Genomic DNA, 18,377 nt, shown 5'->3' with positions numbered 1-18,377 from the left:
CGCTTGGAATTTATACTGTCCGGTCCGTTACGGTGAGTACAGTCATTTCCGGTTTTGATCTTTATGGGTCTGTATATGGGGTCCAATTCTATGTTTGTTGATTGAAGTATGGGTGGAGAACCATGCCTCTAGGAATTCCCGTGTGTGTTTATGTTTGGCTTGGGCTACTATGGTTACTTTGTTCCATTTAAATTGACGGCCTTCGTTGCCTGAAAGTACAGATATTGAGGAGAGTTCGTCGTGCCGTTTTGCTGCTAGCTGATGTTCATGTATTCTGATGGCTAGTTTCCTTCCTGTCTGTCCGATGTAACGTTTGTGGCGGTTGTTGCATGGTATTTTGTAAACCACGTTTGTTCTGCATGTTGTGGGAATGGGTCTTTAATCCTACTTAGTGTTTGTTGTAGAGTGGCTATGGGCTTGTGGGTCACCATGATTCCTCATAGTCTTAGGAGTCTTGTTGTCAGTTCCGATATGTTCTTGATGTAGGGCAGTGTGGTCAGTGTGTTAGGTCGTACCGTGTCCTCCTGTTGTTGTCTGTTTTGTAGACATCTGTGGATGAAGTTGTAGGGATTTCTGTTTAAAGCAAGGATCTTGTATAGGTGTTCTTCCACTTCCCGGTGTAGGTCTAAAGTGTTGCAGTGTGTCCTAGCCCATTTAAATAGTGTCCTAATGCAGCTTTGTTTGTGGACGATGAAGATTTGATCTGTATGGGTTGCTTTTCTGTATACAAGCCAAACATAGACACACACGGGAATTCCTAGAGGCATGGTTCTCCACCCATACTTCAAATCAACAAACATATAGAATTGGACCCCATACAGATCAAACCCAGAAATGACAGTACTCACCATAACGGACTGAACAGTATAGATTCTAAGCAGAGTAGAATAACATCGCTTCATCGAAGGCTCCACTGATGATGTCACCTAGCATGAAGAAAAGTCTGAACAAAAACGAGCCAGCTCAGTGAGCAAGTCAACAACCTCATCCACAAGCTGAGCTACAGGTCTTTGCCAAAACTTTATATAACTTTAACTCTATTTAAATACTTAATAAAACAATATATTATTTAACAACTAATCATCAACTGTTCCAAATAGCAACATCCCATAAACACACCTTTAGCAAAGGAAAATTCAGCAGAACAGATTTTCCTCCCATACACATCTCCTTCAGTCCAGGAGTAGAGAACACCAAAAACAAACTAGGTGGGGAGAGATAACTCAAGCTTTTTGCTGCAACAGAGAGTCAGCTGTACCTATCAGCTTCTAAAGCCAACTCTAAAGGCCAATTGATAGCACAACTAAAACTCTGGGTCTGAGAGAGCCTGACTCGACGCACTCATGCTTCTTTTGTCTAAGTTAAAAAAAACACATGGAGCTCAAAGCTGATTACCCACTGTTTCTGAAGCAGACATTTCAGCACTGTGGCAACATCCCTTTGCAAAAGAAACAGCACAGAACAAATCTTTCTTAAAGGCACAATACAGTCACGATGGGAATAATCACAACACAAAAAGATAATCGTATTAAAATGATCACTCACCTGGACCAAAAGACTCATTAATTTTGAGATTTCCTAAACTATCCAAAATGACATTACTTATCTATTTCAATATTAATAAGGACATCACCCCTGGACGTTTAGCAGTTGTTTCCTAACCTGAGAATTAGTTTGAACTTCCCCTCAGCAACACATCATGGTTCTATGCCATCCTTAACAGTCCTTTGACACTGCTGCAAAGCTTCGCTATTGATGCTGTAATAGAACACAATCTTCTTTCCTTCAGACCTCTTGCCTAACTTTATGCCTATTTGTGTCTCTTGTAATTTGAGTGTAAAATTTTCCTTGTATTCCTGTGAGTTATATGAACAGAAAGCAAAAATACTGTAAGCACTGGAAATAGGGAAAGACAACTTGTAATTATTTAACATGTTAACATGGTAGAACTTCTCAAATGTGCTTCACAACACCAGTATGAAAACGACTTTGCCAAAAACAGTAATACTTTGAACACAGGTCACGCAGCATGTGTGGACACAACACAAACTAATAGGTGTACCTTTTTTTAAAACTGAAAAGTACTAAAGTTATAGGAATATCAACAGAATCCAAAAATGGAGAGAAAAACATGTTATATTACATATACATAAAACAAATGCAAAGTTGAATCAAGGGTAGAATGGCGCAACCCATTTCAGTAAAAATGAAAATCACTAAATGGTCTCCACTCAGCACTCAAGATCTAATTAAATAACTATTTTAAACTACAAGTTGCTCAAAACTAAAAATTAATCGCATAGGTGATTCAGTGCCATGTGGGCTGTTTTCATAAATCTAGAAAGCAACACAGCTATTGTTTTTTGTTCCCGCCACAGTACAGATACCAATATTGAGAAATTAGTTGTTTATGCACTTTAAAAGATATACATTGGTGAAGTGAGGAAAGAAGTAGAAATATCTATAAAATTAAAGTAGGAGACACCAACTTATCAGCAAGTAGTACAGACAGTATTTACTAGACACATCAGAACAAATTCCAAGGTCAAATGTAGCTTGTCACAGTTAAACAGCAGAACTGAACTGCAGTGTGATTTCTTTCTCAGCTCTCAATTTCTTCAGTACACAATGAATACCAGTATGGTTACAGTAAATGCTACAGTGCACCAGCGTTGTGAAAAAGAGGGCAAGGAATTAGAAACTAGAACAAGCGATCCCAATGTGAAATACCTCATCCTGGCCCAATAATGAGGAAAAAATAGTCAACAGGTTTGATTAAGTGGTATGCCCTGAAAGAAATCATTTAGCTTCAGGGCATAGCCGGCATGTAATTTTCACTCCATGAACATATGAAAATGTAAGAAAAAGCAGCGTGGATGGGCCATTCAACCTGCTCTGCCACTCAATCAGCTCATGGCTGATCTGACTGTAGCCTTCATTCCACATTCCTACTTGCACCCACATAACCTTTGGCTCCCCTGGCAATCAAAAATCTGTCTAATTCATCCTTGAACATATTCAATGACTCAGTATCCACTGCTCATGAAGAAAGACAACTGCAAACACCAGTAAACCGAAGAAAAAATTCCTTCTCACCTCTGTCTTAAATGACAGACTGCTTATTTTAAAACAGTTAATGTCTGACAAACCTCTCAGGCCTCTCTTGAGAAAGTGATAGTGTGAACAGACGGTAGAATCCGCTACGAAATGATGCACTGTAAAGGCTGTATCTTTTTATTCTTCTGTATTTTTGATTTTGCATTTCATTCAACAAATAATTGATTAAAAAAACCAAATGATTGTTGAACTTTTTTCAAAAGCAAATAATTTCACATTCATTGGAAGTACTGTTTACATTTCCGCTTATTGGATAAGCAGTGGAAGTCTAGCTTACAGATGAGCCACAGCCAAGGGATGTGTCTGAATAGAGTTTTGGCTGGCAACAAGCTGATTGGTCTGTGGACTAGTGACCAGTTATTGATGACAAAGGCCTTTCACCTGCCAACAACGTGACTGGCTCAAGTCTTTGAACAGCTTGGGAGTGTGAATCTTTTGGCAAAAAACATCAGATTTGTGGAGAATAAGGAACTACTTTTGCTCTACATTGAAAAACAGCTCAAGCCTGAACTTTTTCTGTAAGTTGACTTTTAAATTGATATGTCAAAGACCTTGATAAGTAGGAACCAGTCGCCCTGTACCTCCTGCAAACAGGTAAAAGTACTTGCAGAAGGAACATTGAGAAGCAGCATTCTGTCAGCACACAAATTATGTCAGCAGACCCTGTAGATAGGGATAAATTGAACTGCTTTCCCAGTCTTTCCTTTAGCACATAGCTCCCATTTTAGTTTTTGTATGCATGTGTAGAGGGGTAGTTTATAAGGGGTTAACAGCTTGAACAAGTAGAGTTCATGATTGTTTACTTGCCCCTGGAGTCTATTCATCATAGTCTTTATTGTTAAGTACAGAAGCCCTGGTCTGTACTTTGTCAACCCCCGGTCTAAAATTCAGGTAAACTAGGGAATTTTGCACACTTTTATAATACTTAACTTTTGTGACAACTCTGAACAGTGAGGCCTGATTTCAAGCACACTATCTCAGTAAGGCATAATAGTATATTGACTTCCCAAAGGCATTTGGGAAAGCAAGCCCAAAACTGAAGGGATTCAGGGTATATTTAGAGAATGGATGAGAAACTTGGTGAAGAACAGCGAAAAAGAACAGTTGTTTATTGAAAGAGATAAGGAGATTGTGCACAGGAGTGGAGGGGGAAAACTGGTGTGTATGCATGCATGTGCGGATACAAAAGTGACTTCAGTTGCAAGGCCCTGGGAACAGTTGTTAAGAAAACTATGGTTTCAACATAAATGAATGACTTGGATTCAAAAATTTATTGCAAGTTACTCAAATCCGTAGGTAATGCCATAACTGGGATCTCAAACAAAGAGAGAGTCAAAATTATATTATGCGAGTGTTTAGAACAGGTGTAATACTCAAAGGTGAAACCTAGTCCATAGGTCACAAAGCAAGCATCACAATATTCCACAAATGGTGCTGAAATCAAAATGGTGTAGAAAACACAACACACAACGCACAAAACCAAACTGACAAAGCCAAAAGAATATTGAAACATGCTTAAAACAGTAGAATATGAATTAAAAGAACGGCTCAATGCTCAGGTTAGATCATTCCGCGAGTACGGTGTCTGATTCTGGTTCCCAAGAAGTAAATGCAGTTCATATATTGAAGGTAACAGAGAGATATGATTGATTCTTGATTAGAAATGGTCAGAAAGAAAAATCAACAACTTCTGTTCATCTAGTGCCTTTAATACAAAGCAACATCACCAAATTGCATATAGGAAAATTATAAAACAAAGTTTCACAGTGACCCAAAATAGGAGATATTAGATCAGATGATCAAATGTTTGGTCATAGAGGAGGTATCTCAAATGTGGAAATTCAGGCAGAGAGCCATGTTCAACCAAATGATCCCTTCGTCTCAGTTCACTTCTACACAAACAGCCTCAGGAGGTTACATTGCAGATACATAATGGAAGATCCCATGGGAAATCTCCTAAATCATTGCATGCTCTTTGAGAAAAGACCAACAACTCCTCTGATCCCATGTTCCTGCTATCTTAAAAATTCAACAAGTCATTGAAATTGAAGACACGGAGGACAGTTCCCATAAAATTTCAGACAAAGGAATGAACTTGTCTGTCTCTAGTCCATTGATCCACGTGTTAATATTTCAAAGGAAATTACCTGCCTTTAAAAATGTTCCATGTAAATTCTGAAAATAAGTACAGGCACTAACTAGGGAAATCCTGTCAACACAGATGCTTCTCTTGAAACATTTAATAGATCAGCCTCATTTTATAAGCCAGGTCCCTCAGGTACAGAAATAATGAGCTTCACTCAGAACTAGAGATGGCTGTTTAAACCGTTACATTTGCCCCTTGTCTCTAATGATATAATTCAGAAATCACACATCCTGTCAGTTATAACATCACTCAGAAAACCAATCTCCAGTTTGGCCTCTAAGGGGCTACAGGAAGTACAGCAAACAAGCGTATGTAAATTATGGAGTGAGAGAAAGTGAATGGAGAAAATTGATCTGTCTCAGAGATGCTTTCTTTACACCTGACTGCAACATGCTGTATTCATCTGTCATTATTCTAGTCATGCATTCCTATATCCATAGTGATTACAATAAAATATATTTGCTGGACTCAAACTGGTCAGATGATTTAAATGATCTTTCCTGGTGCTGCACATTCCTGTCAATATTAAGCTAAAAGGGAGAATGATGGTATAGTGGTAATGTCAGTGGGCTAATAAACCAGACGCCTGGGCTAATGCTCTGAGAACACAGGTTAAAATCCCACAACAGCAATTCAATTAATAAAACCTGGAATTAAAAGCTAAGTTCAGTGATGGTGATTGTGAAATCATCATTGAACGTCATAAAAACACCTCAGGAAAAAAAAAAAAAAGAGGCAAATGTAATTTCTATTGATAAATAAACCCTTTATCTAAAAATCGGATTAATTTAGCACATCTCTAAAGGGTATCACCATCTGCACCAAATCAAAATTGCTAATTCATTTTTGTCTTTTTGAACAGTGTAAACTATTTTGCTTAGTCAATTAACAGGGAACTGTGATGAGGTCAGACTTTAGAAAAAGGCAAAATAGAAATAATGCATACAGTTCTAATGAATTTACGGCATACTCTTCCACTGTCAGCTGAGTGCCCTCACAGCTGTGGGAGCTGTATTACACTCAAAGTTCTTAGGATGATAAACAGAATCACCAATTAAGCAAACATAGATCCACAGGGTGTAATTTAACTCGCCTCCCCCACCACCCGAACAGGAATTGAATGAGAGATGAGGGTGGGGGTAGACAGCATTAATTCAGTTTGTGAAGCAAGTTGTTTAGCGCCTGCTTCCTTTCAGACTATCGCTGATTGAGTCAGGGACGGCTGGAGCAAGAAAAGATGGAGGACAGGCACCTTTTTCTTGAAGGATATTGAATACAAAGCAATTATGCTTCAGTTATGCAGGGCATTGGTGAGACCACACCTGGAGTACTACGTACAGTATTGTTTTCCTTAAATAAGGAAGGATGTAAATGCACTGGAAGCAGTTCAAAGAAGGTTAACTAGGCAATTACTTGGAACAGGTGCGGTGTCTTATGATAACAGGCTAAAATTACATCTGCTGGAGTTGAGAGAGCAGGAGATGACTTGATTGAAACATGAAAGATCCTGAGAGGTCTTAACAGAGTGGATGTGGAGAGGCTGTTTCCTCTTGTGGAAGAATCCAGAACTAGGGGTCACTATTTAAAAACAAGAGTTGTCCATGTCAGACAGAGATTAGGTGAATTATTTTTCTCACAAGGATTTCAGTGTCTTTGGAATGCTCTTCTTCAAAACGTGATAGAAGCAGAGTCTTGTAATATCTTTAAGGTAGAGACAGTTACTTGATAAATAAGGGGGTGAAAGACTATTGTGGTAGATATGAATGTGGAGTAATCAATTATGCCATGATGTAATTGAATGGCGAAGAAGGCTCAAAAAGCCAACAGCTAACCCCTGCTCCTAATTCACAGGTTCACCTGTACAGTCCAAAGTCCGTGCCAGTCTTATTCAAAGTATTGCCACGGTTACTTCGAATAGTTTGTTGTTCCTGTCTCGAATCATTTTGTTTTTCCCTTGCTTTATGAATCAGAGAAGGCACAAAAGTATACTTTGCTGACACGTCGAAGTGCTCAGAAGTTAGGACATTTATTCAACCTACAAAATGAAGTAAGGAAAGGCAGTTCTTCCCAGTTATAATGGCAGAAAAAGTTTCAATATGCTAAACACTGGATTATTTCAAATTAAATATCATGTTATAAAACCATACAGGATACTCGCACACATGTATATAACTAAAGTATTGCTCAAATCACACTCAAATTTCTGCTTATTTCATGTTGACCATTGAGGACAAGACAAATGGAACAGAAATCTTGAATATAAAAATTGTCCCAAATGTTGCAATAAGGGTGATTAGTGGAAAAATGGTGACCCAGATCAGCAAGTGAAACAGAGGGAAAGTGAAATTAAAACCATGTACGAAACTAAATGTAACAAGCATTAGCAAATTAAACAACGGTAAATGGGAAAATGCAAAGGTGAGATGGCACACAAGACAACATAATATGGACATAATCGTAATTCACAGTAAATTTTAATAATTTCCATAATGTGCCAAAAAGACACCTCTCTTTATTCATCAAGGCCACTGAAGGTTAGTATTGGGTAACAAAACTTGCACTTTTATTGCTCAGCTCCCTATATTCTGAGCCCAGCAATGTGTCATAAATCCAAATTTTAAAAAACAGTATTATTGTTAATACTTGTTACAAAAATAGGTTGTCACAAAAGATCTGCTTCCACTGTAAAGTGGGTGAAACTCACACCAGATTAGCAATACAGTTTATAGTCAAGAAGAGTCATCAAGAAGGGGAAATCATGCCTGACAGATTTATTACAGTTCTTTGAGGAGCTAAGAAGCAGAACAGACACACTGGCCCAAGTCTGTACCAATCAAAAACAACCACCTAAACATTCTAATTCCATTTTCAGCACTTGGCCCACAGCCGCTTAAGCCTTGGGAATGCAGTAGATGCAGTATATTTGGATTTCCAAAAGGTGTTCAGTAAGGTACTGTATTTACAGCTACTTAACTTGACAGCCCATGGTGTTGCGGTTAGCATGGATAGAAAATTGGGTAACTAAGAGAAGACAAAGCGTTGACATAAAGGGATATTTTCAGCATGGCAACCTATAATAATGGAGTGCCACAGTGATCTGCGCTGGGCTACAACTATTTAGAATATATAAATGACTTGGATGATGGAAGTGAATGCACTAAGTTTGCAAATGACACAAAGGTGGGAAGGCAGGTACTAAGGATGACAATGGAGTGAGTGGGGAAAAAAAACTTGGCAGCTGGAATATAATATGGAAAAATGTGAAGTTATGCACTTCGGCAGGAAGTGTAGAACAGCTGACAATTACTTAAATGGAGAAAGCAGAAAGCTACGGCACATAAAGCAAACAGAATGTTAGCTTTTATTTCAAAGGGGATAGGGCATAAAAAATATGAAGGTCTTGCTAAATTTATAAAATGCACTAGCTAGGGCACAGATGGAATGCTGTTTTGGTCCTCTCATCTGGTACTGCAGGTAAAGTTGCCTAGGTTTATCCCGGGATGTGGAGGGATTTTATGAGGAGGGCATGAGTTTGTACTCATTAGAGTTTAGATGAATGCAAATAGATCACTTGCAACATATATGATTCTTAGGGGGCTTGACAGGGTAGATGCAGAGAAGTTGGTTCCCATTGTGGGGGCTTGGGGGGGGGGGGGCCGCGGGGAGGGGTGTTCTAAGAACAAAGGACATAATATCAGGGTAGGGGTCATCTATTTAAGACATTGATGAGGTGATTTTTTGTTTCCTCACAGAGAGTAGTGAGTTTGTGAAATTCTTTACCACAAAAGGGCTATCGAGGTTGGGTCAGTAAGTACATTCGAGGCCAAGATAGACAGATTTCAAATAAATAAGGGAATCGAGAGTTATGAAGATAAAACAGGAAACTGGGGTTAAGGATTATCAAGTCAACAATGATCTTGCTGAATAAAGCAGACTCCGTAGGTTGAATGGTCTATTCTATTCATGCGGCTCGTGGTCTAATCGAGTGACAATAAATCTGTTAACTTATTGAAATAGTTTGACTTCCAGGCTAACAAAAATGCAACAGGATCTGAATGCAATAAATTATTAACTACTCTAAGCTGAAATATTTCCATGTGGATGGTTACATTTGCATTTTGTCAGAAGTTAGTCAATAAATAACCAAGACTCGGAAAGAAAGGTAAGTCGATGTTTTGTATAACTTCAGCAAAACATCAGTTTAAAGGATCTGTTTTATCATTTGCAATTTAAGGAGAGACAACTGCAGAGCAAGGGTATATCTGTCTGCTCTTGAAGGTGTTTTCTTTTTTTTTTAAACAAGTTCCACTGTAAAGTTCTAGAAAGGAACAAAATTGGCATAATTTTCCAGCTACTTTCGCACCAGAGGGTGCCCATTAATTAGTCTATTGCTGCCTCCATTTTTAAACTAATCCCTTCCTATTTAATATTTTACCAGCAGCAGCCAGACAGCTTTAGAGAAAGATGTCTACAGTCTCTTCTATTTCTTCCATTGTTTCTCTTAGTACAGTCTATTTTTTTTGACTATAATTACTTGCACACCTCTAATGTGCTGCATCATTTCATTGATAAAGCACTAAGTTGTTGTGCTGGTAGTACACTTTTTTGATATTCATAGTTCACTTTTCATCCTGTGTAATACCTATCCATATTGTGTACCTTTAGCCAAATGAGAAATTTAAAGACCCAAACAAATTTTCAGAACTGGAAGAACTAATGCCACAATTAAATGCTTCTCAAGAATCTAAATACTTTTCTTCCAGTTTTAAAACTCACATTTACAGTAATTGTATTTTGCTTTGGATTTTTGCAGTTTTTTTATTGAATGCAAATAAGCAATCAACATGCTCAGCCTGACCAATAACCATCCACGTAACAACTTGCAGTGTCTATAAGGTAATAAAAGTTCCCAAGGTGCTTCACAGGATTGTTATAAACAAAAATTGACATCAAGCCACACAGGGGGGGATAGTAGGGCAGTTTGTTCAAAGAAATGGGGTTTGAGGAGAATCTAAAAGTAAGAAAGAGCAAATGAGGTTTTAAGAGGCAACCAGTTTTAAGGCCTTGGCAGCAAGTCATAGCCACCAATGCTGAAAAATTAAAATCTGGGATGCACAAGAGGCCAGAATTAGCACAGCGCAGAAAATTGAGGGTTGTGGAGCTTGATGAAATTACAGTGACAGAGAGAGGTGAGGTCACAGAGGGAGTTGAAAACACGCATAAGAATTTAAAAATCAAAGCATTGCTTAAGCAGAAGCTGATACAAGTCCGAGAGCACAGGGTTTTTGGAAGTACAGGAGCTGATGTGAGTTAGAAAATGGGCAGAGTTAGAGAATGAAGACAGTCAGCTGCGACAGTATTGCAACAGTCAATCCAGAGGTAACAAAGACATGGATGTGGGTTTTAGGAGTGTTTCTCTCGTGGGGGAATCCAGATTCAGCGACAACAGAATAATGGGGTCCACCATTTAAGACAGATTTTAAATAATTCCTCTCTCATGACAGCTGTTGATCTTTGGAATGCTTTCCCCACCTCAAAGAGCAATGGATACTGGATTACTAAATATACTCAAGACTGTGTCTCACTGATAATGCAAATGTGTGGCTTGATGGTCATCTCAGGGTCAAATGTGAAACCATGCTGGTAAACAGCACCTCATATTCCGCTTGGGAACCCTGCGGCCCAATGGTATCAATGTGGACTTCAGTCTTCTCAATACCTAGATGGGAAATATTTCTGCACATATCTATAGTACTGGATATCAGAATCAGTCTGACAATTTAGTGTCAGTGACAACAAGGAGCTCAGAAGAACAGAGGATCTTGAAGTACTGTCCATAGATCCCTGAAAGTGGCCGGTTATGTTGGAGCTGTACAGAACTTTGATTATGTCACAGCTGGAGTACTGTGTGCAGTTTTGGTCACCACACTATAGGATGTGATTGCACTGGAGTGGGTGCAGAGGAAATTCACTAGAATGTTGTCTGGGATGGAGTATTTCAGCAATGAAGAGAAGCTGGATAAGCTTGGGTTGGTTTTCTTTGGAGCAGGGACGTTGGGGAAGAACCTGATTTGAGGTGTATGACATTATAAGGTTCATGGATAGAGTGGACAGACAGCAACTGCTCCCTTTATTGGAAGGGTCAAGAACAGGGGGCACATACATGGAGGTCGGAAGGGATTTGAAGAAAACGTTTTCCACCCAGAGGGTGGTGGGGTCTGGAATGAACTGCCAGGGAGGGTATTTGAGGCAGGTAACCTCACAATCTTTAACAAGTACTTGGATAAATAAATAATTGAATTGTCGTAATATTCAAGGCTATGGGCCTAGTGTGGTAAAGTGGGACTACTATAGGTAGAAGCACATTCTTTGGCAGCACAGACTTAATTGGCCAAAGGGACTCTCCTGTACTATATGATTTATGAAGGGTTTGAGAGAGAATGGTCAGGCAAAGTTAGGTGTCGTAGGTTTGCACATGACAAGTGACAACATTTTTGGATATCACCAAGGAGCAGTATGTAAATGAGGACTAGGAAGGCTTCAAGAGTAATACCAGATATTGACAATTACCAATGACAGCACTGTCGGGCAGACCAGATACAAGAAGTCAGCATACTCCTACATGGGAAAATAAGGAAAAGGTAATGCATATTACCTTCCTAGCCAAAGAATTTAATGGATATGAATGAACCTGGCAAGTGCACTCTCAATCACCCATTTGGATAACAATGGAGATGCATTGGAGAATAGTATGGTTAATCATGCTAAAGGCTACATAACGGTATAGAAGGATAGATTAGTTACTTTTTGTCACCACTACGTGTCTGAGATTTTACCTTCATGAGGCTGAACCCTGATATGAAGAGATTTCAACATGGGATTTTAGAAAAAGAGTTGAGAGGTGACATGTTTAAGAACTTTAGAGACGAAAAAAAAAGAAATTGAAGTGCTGGTTGTGTGTAAAGATGGAAGGATTATTCATTTGAAGGGAAGGCTGATGACAGATTGCAACTAGAAGTAGTTGGTTCGTAATCAAAGGTATAGAACTTTTACTGATGTTAGGTAACATGGAGACAAGGATAACAACTTGATTATTGGGTATACATAATGCATTCCCCAAACAACTTCCTGCAAACGTTTTGCAATCAAAATCTAGTGGCCTTACAAACGCTACCGTGCGTGTGACCGTAAAGTTAAATATACAAGGGAACATATTAAATAAAGGAGGTAACAATCCCAAACCAGGGCACGAAGGGTGCACATGCGCAGTTCTCTGCGCAACTCCCGCCCCCCACCAACCTCATCTCGAGCCAGGGGCCTCCTATCCCTTTCCCAGCGATACCCCTCAAAATTAAAGATAACAATATTAACCTTCAACAACACGAAGAACTCAAACATTCTGCGGAAAGATGGGGGGAACACCCTGGCGTATGTTACGGCCATCTTGAAGAAGAGTGCGTGGAAGAGCCGGTCCCGGACATTGATGAGCGGGTTCGGGTTCAGGTTGTTGTTTCTCACCCGGTTCGGGTTGTTGGGCTGATTTTCCGACATTTTCCTCAACTCCAGCGAACGCGCGGGTTTCTTTTAAATTTCGAAATAGAAAGCTTTTGAGTTTTTGTCCGAACAAGGTTACGTCAAAGAAGTCATTCGTCGCACAGCCGAGTCAATTTTCACAGTTTTTCCCCCTCCTTGGCCGTGTTCTCTACTCCCTCCTGCCCAGACACACCGTTTCCCACTCCGCACCGCGTTCACGGCACCCATTCCGACTCCCAATCATAGCGCCCCCACCAGATAGGAGGACTCACTACGGGACCCCGTTACAACTCTTCATCATACTGCCGTTGGCGGTTGGGAGGAGCTACTACACATCACGCGCATACACACGACTCTATTATGAACCCAAGCGATAACAAGCTGTAGAGCTGGATGAACACAGCAGGCCAAGCATCATCAGAGGAGCCGGAAAGCTGACGTTTCGGGTCTGGACCCTTCTTCAGAAATGGGGGAGGGGATTCTGAAATAAATAGGGAGCGAGGGGGAGGCGGATAGAGGAAAAGATAGTTGGAGAGGAGAATAACAGGTCAACGAGGCGGGGACGGAGCCAGTAAAGGTGAGTTAAGGTGGGGAGTTAGGGAGGGGATAGGCCAGTCCAGGGAGGACGGACAGGTCAAGGGGGCGGGATATGGTTAGTAGGTAGGAGATGGGGGTGGGGCTTGAGGTGGGAGCAGGGGATAGGTGGGAGGAAGAACAGGTTAGGGAGGCGGGGACGAGCTGGACTGGTTTTGAGATGCGGTGGGGGAAGGGGAGATTTTGAAGCTTGTGAAATCCACATTGATACCATTGGGCTGCAGGGTTCCCAAGCGGAATATGAGTTGCTGTTCCTGCAACCTTTGGGTGGCATCGTTGTGGCACTGTAGGAGGCCCAGGATGGACATGTCATCTGAGGAATGGGAGCGGGAGTTGAAATGGTTCACGACTGTAGACGAGGCTTCCTCTACATCGGGGAAACCAAGCGGAGGCTTAGGGACCGCTTTGCAGAACACCTACACTGGGTTCGCACTAAACAACTACACCTCCCCGTCGTGAACCATTTCAACTCCCCCTCCCATACCTCAGATGACATGTCCATCCTGGGCCTCCTACAGAGCCACAACGATGCCACCCGAAGGTTGCAGGAACAGCACTTCATATTTTGCTCGGAAACCCTGCAGCCCAATGGTATCAATGTGGACTTCACAAGCTTCAAAATCTCCCCTCCCGCTACCGCATCCCAAAACCAGCCCAACTTGTCCCTGCCTCCCTAACCTGTCCCTCCTCCCACCTGAAGCCCCACCCCCATCTCCTACCTACTACCCTCTTCCTGCCCCCTTCACCTGTCCGTCCTCCTTGGACTGATCTATCCCCTCCCTAACTCCCCACCTACACTCACCTTTACTGGCTCCATCCCCGCCTCTTTGGCCTGTCTGTCTCTTCTCCACCTATCTTCTCCTCTATCCATCTTCCATACGCCTCCCCCTCTCTCCCTATTTATTTCAGAACCCCCTTCCCCTCCCCCATTTCTGAAGAAGGGTCTAGGCCCGAAACGTCAGCTTTCCTGCTCCTCTGATGCTGCTTGGCCTGTTGTGTTCATCCAGCTCTAATTATCTCAGATTCTCCAGCATCTGCAGTTCCTACTATCTCTATTATAAAGCCCAATGGTAGCGTCCTCGCAGGCTTGGAGGACTCACAACACCATCCACACATACAGATACAATTGCAGTTCCGAATCAACCACGCCGGTTTGGAGGTATTTTTACACTTCCCGTTCTGCGTGCACACACAACCTCACGTTCCAAACCCCAACCGCAGCGACACACAGGAAAACATCGTTCCCATTCCAACTGTCAACCATGGCGCCATCTCCGGCTGGGATGGGTGACTGCATCCACGTGCAGGGAAATAGCGCCTTCTCCGCAGCAACAATCTGATGTCCACAGACTGCGCCTCCACCAGGTGGGGTGGAGTTCTCGCATCTGTGGGGGACACTCCACTATATTTATGGACATGACTCCTATAGAGTCATGTCCAGGGACTTGTGTAGGATTTGCTGAAATATGCACAAGATCACAAGAATATTGTAATGTATTTCAGAAAATCATTCTGAAAGTACTTTCTACTAACAATATAATCATTTTTTTAAATGTTTACATTTATAGAAAATATTAGTATGTCAGTATGTGTAAATTCATAATCTGAAATGAAGAACATCGTGTAGGAATCATGAAATATTTTTTCTGTCTGCCACATTTTAGGAATTTGAACGGTAATTTCAGTCACCATCAAACCTAGATCAGGCAGATTGAGACTCATTATAGTTGTCTCGGGTGATGGTTCTGAAAGGCTTAATGTTGGATACAATATTGAGTTCACCCAATCTGATGATAAGTATTTTGGTGAGGGGATATCAGCCTCCTGGCAGCAATTTTCAGATCCTCTCTGGCCACTGGTTAATTGCCTGAGGACTGGAGAACTGTTAACGGTATTTTTTTTTAAATGGAGAGCGGATATAAGTGAGGAAATTACAGACCAGTCAGTTTAACCTTGGTGGTGGGTGACTTATTAGAAACAATTCTGAAGTACAGAATATATCTGCACTTGGAGATATTTAAAGATTAATCAGGGTTAGAGAGCATGGATTTGTTAAGGGAAGTTTGTGTTTGACAAAGTTGATCAAATTTTTGGAGGAGGTGACCAGGAATGTTGATGAGGGTAATGTTGTGTACATGGACTTCAGCGAGGCTTTTGATAAGGTCTCTCATGATCGACTGGGCAAGAAAGTAAGACCCATGGGATAATAAGGCATAGTGGCATATTGGATCTAGAATTAGCTGAGAGGCAGAAGGTAGAGGGTGATGGTACTAGTCAGACTACTGCTAGAATATAGTTTTGGACCCCTTATTCTGAGGAAAGATATACTGGCATTGGAGACAGTCCAGAGAAGATTTACTAGGTTGAACTGTTTTATGATGATGGGTTGAGTAGGTTGGGCCTATACTCATGGAGTTTAGAAGAATAAGAGATGACCTCATTCTTAGGGTACTTGACAGGGTATATGCAGAAACTTTGTTTCTCCTTGTGGGAGGGTCTAGGACCAGAGGGCACTATCTCAGAATAAGAAGTCACCCATTTCAGACAGAGATGAGAAACTTCTTCTCTCAGAGTGAATGGAACTGAAGAATTCTTCATTGCAGAGGGTTGTAGAGGCTGGGTCATGAACTCATTCAATGGTGGAGCAGACTCAATGGGCTGAATGGCTACTTCTGTTTTTATGTTTTCTGGTTTTAATTGTATTCAAGGCTGAGATAGATATATTTTTAATTAGTAAGGGAATCAAAGGTTATGGGGAAAAGGCATGAATTGAGAATTGTCATATCAGCAACAATCTCATTGAATGATGAACAAGACTTGGTGGGCTGAATGGCCTATTTATGATCGTCTGTCTTATGGTCGAGGGATATTTCTGTGAATGGAAGTCTATTTCCGGTGGGGCTTCTGTTTGGCTTGTTGCTGGGATCCTGTTGTTTGATTAATGATTTGGGCTTTAAGATAGTATGTATGATCAAGAAGTTTGTGGATGACAGGGAAATTGGTCGGCTAGTAAATTGTGAGGAGGAAAGCCATAAATTTCAGGAGGCTTTCGATGGGCTAGTCAGGTGGGCAGAGAAATCGCAAATGGAATTCAACCTGGAAAAGTATTAGTTAATTGCGAGGGATTACATTATGAATGGTAGAATGTTATCAAGTACTGAAGATCAGAGGCACCTTAGTGTACGTATGTACAGATCCTTGAAAGTAGCAGGGCAAGTAAATAAGCTGGTTAGGAGGCTCATGTGAAACTTGCCTTAATTAGTTGAAGCATAGAATACAAAAGCAGGGAGGTTACGCTGGAACTGGTTTGGCCACAACTGGAGTAGTATATATATAGTTCTGGTCTTCACATTATAGGAAGAATGTGATTTCTCTACAAAAGGTGCAAAGGAGATTTATCAGGATCCAGCCTGGGCTGGAATGTCTGAGCTTAGAGGAAAGATTGGTAAGGCTGGGATTGTTAGGCTGGGATTGTTTTTCTTGCAGCAGCAAAGGTTGAGAGGATTTCTGATAGAGGGATACAAGATTATGAGGGGCATAGATCAACAAGTAGCCAAAGTTTCTGTTTGTGGAGGGGTCAAAACCAAGGGGTACAGACTTAAGGTAAGAGGTAGAAGGCTAAGAGGAGAGTTGAAGAGAATTTTTTTTTATTTGAGGAGAAGGTAAAATTTGAAACTCAAAACCTGAAAGTGTGGTTGAGTCAGAAACTCTGGTAATGTTTAAGCAGTATTTAGATATTCACTTGCATTGCCGAAGACTGCCAGGCTATGGGGCAAGAACTGAAAATGAGTATAGTCAAATCTTTGTCGACTAACATGAATATGATGGGCCAAATGGCCTCCTTGTGGTGTAAACATCTATGAGTCCATGGGTAATGGCTCTGGATCTTGAAAGAGTCAATCCCAGGTCTTATTATAGTCTTTGTAACAATGTATTCCATATCAATGTGGTTGGTTATTATTGCGGTATGAACAACGTCTTGTTTAACACAAAGTGCTTTTTCCTGTTATACAACTTAGTGGGTTCTTCTCTAAGAGAAAGCTGCTGCTAAGAGGAGGATGGTGGCAGCAACGATGGAGGATGGTGGAGGCTTCGTGACTAAAATTAATATCCCTGGTAGGCAAAGGAAAATCTTTAAAAAAGGAACACATTTAGAGGCTGAAAGGGTTACAAGTGATAAAGGTGCATTTAAAGCTCAGAGATAGCATCTCCGCCATAGTGCGCAGACACCATGAGGCATGGCAGGGAAATCAAGGGCCATGGAAGTAATTTAAATCAAGATTGCAGCACAGGGACTATTGCAAAACCAGAATTGAAGTGATAAAGGAACAATTTAGAAGTGTAAAGCAGACGGACTCTACCAGTGGAGGAAATAAGGAGACAATTGAAGCAACAGTAAGTGCTGGTGATTCATACTTGAAGCCAAGATTGAGGCAGAAAGAATTTATTAAGGCCAAAGAAAGTGGAATTCATTTGGAGAAGCTGTTAAAACACACAGCAATATTTATCAAAATTGCAAGGCAACAAATGTTGTTAGAAATGTGCAAACAGATGATTCATCTAGGGAAAGCTATTATGGAGAACGGGTTTTACTTTAAAACTGCCGTAGTTCTGCTAAAGAAGACATGAATATTAAGAATTGAAAGGTGGGATCCCCACTTTAGCATTTACAGCATGGGAAACCCCTTCAATACAATGGTATAGAAAAGTAGCATTCTTATTCTGCAAAATTTAAATCCCTGAAAACGAGGAGGGTAAAGAGCAATGCTATACAGCAGATTTAAATGTTCTTTCAGACAGAGAATAAAGCAGCTTTGAGACACTGCAGAATTGTAAATATTTAAAGTATGAAGAATAAATACATTAGAGAAATGGGAGGATAAATAATATTGTCAGAAAGGTTTAATTTCGGAGATGGGCTAAAAGAACATAGTATTAGACATCATGGAGTAAACAGTTATTTACAGAATTGCTTCTAAACTAAGCA

The 18,377-nt window shown here is 40.7% G+C and overlaps 1 protein-coding gene across 1 annotated transcript in view; it reads right to left on the bottom strand.

Annotated features, from left to right (window-relative positions):
- Window positions 1–13,125, bottom strand: part of tmem259 (transmembrane protein 259) — a 59,939-nt gene extending 46,814 nt beyond the window's left edge. The window contains exon 1 of the mRNA XM_048613900.1: window positions 12,635–13,125. Coding sequence (XP_048469857.1) covers window positions 12,635–12,814 — 180 coding nt within the window. The 5' untranslated portion in view covers window positions 12,815–13,125. The remainder of the gene's footprint in view (window positions 1–12,634) is intronic.
- Between the last annotated feature and the right edge of the window lie 5,252 nt (window positions 13,126–18,377).

This window comes from Rhincodon typus, chromosome 29 (genome assembly GCF_021869965.1).
Source record: "Rhincodon typus isolate 14 chromosome 29, sRhiTyp1.1, whole genome shotgun sequence".
NCBI lineage: Eukaryota > Metazoa > Chordata > Chondrichthyes > Orectolobiformes > Rhincodontidae > Rhincodon > Rhincodon typus.
Note: the sequence above shows the minus strand (reverse complement) of the source record. Positions and strands in the feature narration are given on the sequence as shown.